The following is a 7,441-nucleotide window of genomic DNA, read 5'->3' on the forward strand; positions in this document are numbered from 1 at the left end:
TCCAGTTTGACCCCTAGCCTGGGAACTTTCTATATGCCACAGGTGCAGCCGTAAAAAGAAAGAAAAAAAAAATTACAGGCTCTAACAGCAGTTTCTCCATCTGTGAGAATGTGGATCAGACTGTCTTACTGCCCAGGACAGCAGAGGAGAGGGGAGTGCAGAAAATAAAGACAGAGACTCAGTGTAAAGCACTCACCCCACTGCCTGGCCCAGAGCAGGTGGTAGCTGGTGCTGGTGACAGTAATGATTACATTATCCGTTGAGATGGCAGAGCAGGTTAAATGTTTGGAGAATGCTCTGGTTCCTCCAAGCAGTGACTTGCCCACTCAGATGTGTGGGTTCCAACGTCTGTGTGTAAAACAGCCTCTAAGCCAGCCTCGAGGGACGCACAGCTGGCAGTGGCCCCTGGGGGATGCGCGGCCACTGGGCTGGCGGGGGGCTGACCACAGGATGGAGAAGGCTTGAGGGCCCCTAGCTTCATATCCCCTGGGCAGAGCCAGGACCCAGCTGGGGGGACAAGGATGTCTCCAGCTGCACTGATGCCTGGTTCCTCCCTCACCCTCGCCTCTGCCTCCAGCTGCAACCAGGGGAAGTGCGTGGCATCCGGGACCTCATACGTGTGCAAGTGTGCCGAGGGCTATGGAGGGGCCTTGTGTGACCACAAGAATGACTCAGCCAGCGCCTGCTCCGCCTTCAAGTGTCACCATGGGCAGTGCCACGTCTCAGATCGAGGGGAGCCCTACTGTCTGTGCCAGCCCGGCTTTAGTGGGGAGCACTGCGAACAAGGTGGGTCCACCGTGTGTATGGCCGGGGGCACCGGGGAGGGACGCGGGGTCAGAGTTGGACTCCACGTGCAGCCGGCCTAAGCGCCAGTTCCCCCTGTGTCACAGGCTGCAGGACCTTCTCTGCATCCCTTTCTGAGCCTCAAATTCCCTCATCTTGAAAACGAGGGCAGGAGTTCCGTCATGGCTCGGCAACGGTTAACAAACCCAACTAGTATCCATGAGGACCCAGGTTCGATCCCTGGCCTTGCTCGGTGGGTTAAGGATCCGGCGTTGCCATGAGCTGTGGTGTAGGTCACAGAGGCGGCTCAGATCCCACGTTGCTGTGGCTGTGGGGTAGGCTGGTGGCTGCAGCCCCAATTCGACCCCTAGCCTGGGAACTTCCATATGCTGCAGGTGTAGCCCTAAAAAGAAAAAAGAAAACGGAAGCAACACTATACCTTCCTGTATCCATTGTCTCTCTTGCTGCAATAACAAACAAGCCCCACCACATAGCTGTTCAAAGCCACATAAAACATGTTCTATCCCATACGGTTCTTGGGGGTCAAGGATTCAGAAATGGCTTAGCTAGGGGTCTCTCAAGGTTGCCAGCAGCCAGGGCTGCATGAGCCATCTGGGTTGTTCCTTCTCCCCCGCCTCCCCCCTCCCCTCCCTTCCCCTCCCAACTGCTGGCTCTTGAGCTGCCAGTGTGGACTGCTGACCAGCACCACGGACTCACCTGGGAGCTTATTAGAAATGCAGACACTCGGGCTCAGTCCAGACCTTTGGAAGCAGGACCCACATTTTAGCAGGAGCCCTCGGTGCGTCTTCCAGACGTCAGCATTCCCGTCGTCCTGCCACCGCTGGGTCAACAGGAGACCCTTCCTTGATCTGATCCTTTTTCAAAAACATCACCTTCTCCTTAGCTCACTGAGTGGCCCCTGAGTGTATTACTTTTTGAGGTCAGCTTAAAAAAAAGCCAAATTAAAATTAAATTCTATTACAAATGAAATGGTTCTGTCTCACAGGGGAAGGTTTTTCTCCTGCACGGAAACTCAGACGTCTTCCTCCCTGCCACCAGAACCCCAGGCAGCCCACCCTACGCCCCCATCAATCACTAGAGGACTCTCTGACATTTTATACCTTGCTGAAACCCATTCTTAACCATTTCTGTTAAATAATGTATTTTGAAATAATTTCTGATCTAACAGAAAAATCGCCAGACCAATAGAAACAGCATCCCTGTTGCCTTGAGGCCGAACCAGTGACCGGTTAGCACGCTGCCGCATCCGCACCCTGGCCCTCTCCCAACACCACGCACACACTTAATCATCAGTCTCTTTCTGATCTTTTTAACAATCTCGTAATTTTTAACAAGTCTCTCAAGCTTAACAAAATTCACATGACCTCACATGACTCACCTCAGGCTTTAAAATGCATCAAGCCTTACGGCGTTTGCAATCTCCTCGGACCCCACCGCAGCCCATGAAGTAGCAGGAAGGTCCAGGACATGTGTCACCATTTTCCAGACGAGGGAAGTTGAGGCTCAGGGATGACAAGTGACTTGTCCAAGGCCGTGTGGCCGAGGATCCTGGCCCGGAGACTGTTACTCATTCTATCATTGCCTTGTTCCATCGGGGCTGGAGGTGACCAGTTGGGTCAGTGTCCAGAGGATGAAGCCAGGTCCCTCCCTTTCCCCTCCAGGCATTATTACAACTTGTGGAAAAGCTCATCAACTCCCATTCCTCCTCCTGCTCTCGACTCCAGCATCACTTCCCATCACTAACCTCCTGGCCCTGGGCTAGTCAGGCTCCTTTGCTGTGTATCTTGTATAAACCTGTTTCCTGCCTTCCTTAGCATCCACCCCAGATATATTCATTTAAATGACTACACAACTAGTGTCTAGACATTACACCAACAGAGACAGGCTACTGAGAGTGGTGGGGCCTGGGGCATCTTGGAGCTTTCCTGAAGCACTTAGCTTCAGCTCATCGGTGCCAGGCAGGGATGCAGGCTCCCCTCTGCCAGACCGCCTCCTGGTTTTCAAAGAAACCAAATATCCCACTGTTTACATGAACAAGCACATATTTAAAAAAAAAAAAAAAAAATGTTGGCCTTTAATTTGGTTTTTAAGCATCTGTGGCAAATCAAAATTTGGCTGGGATGGGCTTTAGCCCTCCGTCTACCCATGTGCCACCTCCAGTGTGGTCTTTAAGTTCCCTGAGAAGGGGACCACGCCTACTCTCATCACCCTGGGATCCTCAGGGCTTCACTGTCCATCAGGTACAGAGCCTCGCACAGAAAAGGCACTTGGTGTTTGCAGAAGGAGCAGTGCAATATGCTCAGGGGTGGGGCCCCACAGGGAGACCCCAAAGAGTGTTCTGAGAGCAGCCCCCCCCCGGCTGACCGCCACCTGCAGCCCAGCGCCCAGCGCTTACCTCTTCTGCCCTCTGCAGAGAGCCCGTGCCTGGGGGAGGTAGTCCGAGACGTGATCCGGCGCCAGAAGGGCTCCGCGTCCTGCGCCACGGCCTCCAAGGTGCCTGTAATGGAATGTCGTGGGGGCTGCGGGCCACAGTGCTGCCAGCCCACCCGCAGCAAGCGGCGGAAGTACGTGTTCCAGTGCACGGACGGCTCCTCGTTCGTGGAAGAGGTGGAGAGACACTTAGAGTGCGGCTGCCGCCCGTGTTCCTAGGGCCCCACCGCCGCCTGCCACCTACCGGCCCGTGGGGACCCCTGCGAGCTGCAACGCCAAGAAGTGGGAGCTGGAGGAGGACGCGAAAGAAGAGAGTATTAAGTATATTGTAAAATAAACAAAAAATAGAACTTATTTTTATTATGGAAAGTGACTATTTTCATCTTTTATGATATAAATATATCACACCGTCTGAGTATATGTACCATACAGTGAGTTATGTCTACCGCGTTTTTTGGTTCGTGTTGTGTATTTGTCCGGTTTTTATCAACAGCTGTTCAAAGGTTTAAGAAAAAAAAGACGAATAAAAATGTTTTAAAACAAAAGGATGAGAATAAAGAGGTTCCAGCCTGTCTGAGGAGGAAGGCGGAGGTTTATACGTTTAGGGAAACTGCCTACTGAGCTCAGGAAGAGGAATGAGACGAGGGAGAGAGAAGGAAGAGACTTTTGTTTCTCCTTATTTGAAATGACTTTTCTTCTTTCCTAAAGGAAGCCCCCCAGCTTTTCAGTCCTGGTGGTCGAGGCCAGGGCTGCCCAGTTCGTCCAGGAAAAGCCGCTAAGCGTGGGCTCCAAACTCTCCCTGGGCCCCAGCGCCCTGGCTGCCCCCTGAGCCCCAGGCCCCTGCAAGGTCTGAGGCCACAGCAGGCCCTCTCCCCCTTCCCCGCTGGCCTTGGTTCCATCACAGAGCGGTGTGAACGCAGCCACAGGCTGAGCTTGAGCCAGTCTTGCCAAATCTGAAAACAGCTGCTCATTGCCTGCCCCTCCCCAGGAGCACAGGGGTCAACCATCCACTAGGGCCGGGCACCCCCCGCTTCCTCTGGAAGCTCCTGAACCACTCTCCCCACTCCAGTCACTCTGGTGCTGGAAGGTGATACTGAGAGAGCAGGCAGCCTGGGCTGCTGGAAATGAAGGCTGGGAGGCAGGCCTGCCCCCAGCTCCAGTAGAATCCTGGCTGTGGAAAGGTCTAGGAGGCTCCTGCCATGGGACAGATAGGCCTCTGCCACCTAATCCTCCAGGCCCCATCACTATAGCAACGACCCCCTTGTCCATCTGCAAAGCTTTCTGATGCATATCCACAGGGCGCCTTGCCCCAGAAAGGGTAAAGCCATATAACCCCATTTCATAGACAAGGAAACAGAGGCCCCTCTCCAGCCCTCACTTGCCTTAAGCCTCCTCTCTGGTAAGTGGAAGAGCCAGGCCTGGAGCCCAGAGTCAATACTCTAGATTCCTTGTCTAGATTAGTAGAAACACAGGCGATTCAGGCAGTTTAAGTGCATCAGAGAAGCCCTGCCAGAAAAGGGAGGTAGATGGTTTTTTCGGCTACTTGGCCGGTTCTCGTTCTGCCTTGTTCATTCCTCATTCTGCCTCCTTAGTATCCGGCAAGATTCTAGACCTGGGACTTGGGTACCACAAAGTGTGAACAAGGGAAGCCCATCCAGGCCAGACTCCACTCCAAGAAGTGCCAGCCCTCCTGAAGGGGACTGGGCCCTGTCTCGTCCCCACGCTCATCTGCCCCTTTCCACCCCTGCCCGGCTCACAGATGGCCCAGGGGCTCAGCTGCTCACACCAGCTCCCTGTCTGGCACCCATCTCTCCCTGCCCCAGGAGCTTCCCCTGCAGAAGCTTCAGGGACCAGAGTGTGGGGCCCAGTGGGCCATGCAGCGCTGGGCGTCCCCACACGAGCCTGGTGGTTCTCTGAGGATCCATGTCCAACCAAAGGCTCGAAGAAGAAGAAGAGAGAAAGAAAAGGAAGATGGAGGAAATAAGGCAAATGGCAGATGAGGGAAGAGAGAGAAGGGGGAAGGAGGGAAAAACAAGGAACAAAAGGAAGATGGGAATAAGAAAGAGAGGGAGGGAATTTCCTCAAAAATGTGTATATTCTAGGTAATATACATCATGTTCCAGGTACATACTGTACCTTATGATGAGTTTGTTTCAAATATTAGTGGCTACATGGACTTAGCACTTACTGGTACCATTCTGACTTAAATATATTAATATATAACATGTATATTCATTTCATTCTCAAAACAACCGTATAGTAAAGACATTGCCAACCCATTTTACAGCTGAGTATATTGAGGGATGGGGAAATTAAGGAACTTGCACAAGGGCTGATGCCCAGTCGATTATAGACCAGGATGGGGGCCCAGGCTGACTGACTCCAGGACTCGCTCCTCACAGGAAGGACATAGGTCCCGCCTCTGAGGATCCTACCGTCTGAGGCAGGAACAGTCATGGAGAGAAACAATTACATGGAAGTAGCTGTCCAGAGGAAGGAATTTCCAATCTTGGGTTTTCAGGGATGAAGAGGAGTTTGCCAAGACACAGGAAAGGGAGTTGAACTTTGCAGGAATGCCCTATTCAAAAGCAGGGAAAGGGGTTCCCATCGTGGCTCAGCTGAAACGAAACTGACTAGTATCCCTGAGGATGCAGGTTCGATCCCTGGCCCGGCCCAGTGAGTTAAGGATCTGGTGTTGCTACGAGCTGTGGTGTAGGTCACAGATGAGGCTCGGATCTGGCATTGCTGTGGCTGTGATGTAGGCTGCCAGCTACAGCTCCAATTGGACTCCTGGCCTGGGGAGCTCCTTATGCCGCAGGTGCAGCCCTAAAAAGACAAAAAAGAAAAGAAAGAAAGAAAACGCAGGGGAATATGAAAAGACCCAGAATGGGTGGGGAGTGATCAGAGATCTAGGGTGGCAGGAGTGTAGATTCGCACCAGGCAGCGGGGATAAATGGAGTAGGCATGAAGGCAGGAGTTGGACCACAGAGGCCCAGCCGGGTTTATGAGCAGGGGAGTAGCCAACCAAGCTCTGTTTTAGGAAGGGAACTGGTCGCAAAGTAGAGAAAGACCTGGAAGACAAGATGGGGGCGCTGCCACCCCAAATGGCCTCGGGGTCTCCCCCAGGGGTCACTTGGGCTTGCTATGGCTAGGCCATGCTGACTTCTGGGGGAGGTCCACAGAGTCCACGGGAGCTGAGGGGCTCTGCCCTGGAAGAAGTGTCCTGGGATCTACCCGATGCCCCTCCCATCTCCCCTCCCTGCCAGTGCCCCCACACAGGCAGGCAGTCCTGAGCCTTATTCTCCCGCCAAAGCTCCTAGCCATCTCCCCCGACCCGGCACCAAGCCCACTCAGCCTACTGCCTTGAGAGCCCATCCAGGGTCCCTGACTCTCTGGGAGGTCTCAGCAAGCTGATGGCTTTCCCTCTGCCTCCCCCAAGGAATCTGAGACCTCCCTTTGCCAGTTACTCTCTGGGCCCGACCCTGAATTCAGCTGCAGTCAGCCAAGACAGCCAACAGAATAGGGTTCCTCCTTTCGGTGTGGCTCTGGGGTGATTTGGAGCCTTCCCCTCAATTTTAGAAGCCCTGACTTTATGAAATGCCAAACTCGCGATCATTAAGAAAATCCTCCGCAAAATAAAGTCTCTCTAACAAATGGAGATTAAAACTCTCTTGGGTAAGCAGCCAGATTTTAGAAACAGAGAGGCCCGTGGAGCAGGAAGAGCTCAGTCAGGTACTTTGCACACTTCATGGTGCAGTGCTTGGGTGTGAAGAAGTGCATGTGTGCAGAAGAGGGGGCTTGGGCTCTGTTTCCCCCCTGAGCAGAGGTTCAGGGGAAGAGAGTATCCCTTTTGGACTCAACCAGGGGACTCTAAAATGGTTGATGAGATGATGTATTTAAAAGCTCTTTGTCAAGTGTAAACTAAAAACCTTCAATGTAAGATGCTATTGTTATTATTACTGTTGTGGTTGCTATTATTGACCTGCCAAAAGGCCCTTTACAGAAGATGGCTTTGCCTTTTCCATGTCATAGGCAAGAACCTGAATCTGACACTTCAGAAGGATGCCAGAGAGGAGGACAAGGAAGAAGGAGGCAAGGGAAGGGAGGGTGATCTCTTAGGACCAGGGAGAGGGTAAAAAAAAAAAAAAAATCCCCCAGAGTGACCCTCGGGAACCCAGGAGAGGCCAGGATGGGGACTGAGCTGAGC

The 7,441-nt window shown here is 52.9% G+C and overlaps 1 protein-coding gene and 1 long non-coding RNA gene across 4 annotated transcripts in view; one reads left to right on the forward strand and one right to left on the reverse strand.

Moving 5' to 3' along the window:
• The window catches only part of SLIT3 (slit guidance ligand 3), a 669,892-nt gene extending 662,699 nt beyond the window's left edge, over window positions 1-7,193 (forward strand). For all 3 annotated transcript variants that reach the window (XM_021076955.1, XM_021076953.1, XM_021076954.1), the window contains exons 35-36: window positions 578-786; window positions 3,218-7,193. In XM_021076955.1, the coding sequence (XP_020932614.1) occupies window positions 578-786; window positions 3,218-3,453 (445 nt within the window). In that variant the 3' untranslated portion in view covers window positions 3,454-7,193. The remainder of the gene's footprint in view (window positions 1-577; window positions 787-3,217) is intronic.
• On the reverse strand, window positions 1,224-3,297 carry LOC106506532. The gene is made up of 2 exons (XR_001301884.2): window positions 3,200-3,297; window positions 1,224-2,401 (listed from the first exon to the last, which is right to left on the reverse strand). It is a non-coding gene; the product is annotated as an uncharacterized LOC106506532 (long non-coding RNA).

This window comes from Sus scrofa, chromosome 16, assembly GCF_000003025.6.
Source record: "Sus scrofa isolate TJ Tabasco breed Duroc chromosome 16, Sscrofa11.1, whole genome shotgun sequence".
Lineage (NCBI taxonomy): Eukaryota > Metazoa > Chordata > Mammalia > Artiodactyla > Suidae > Sus > Sus scrofa.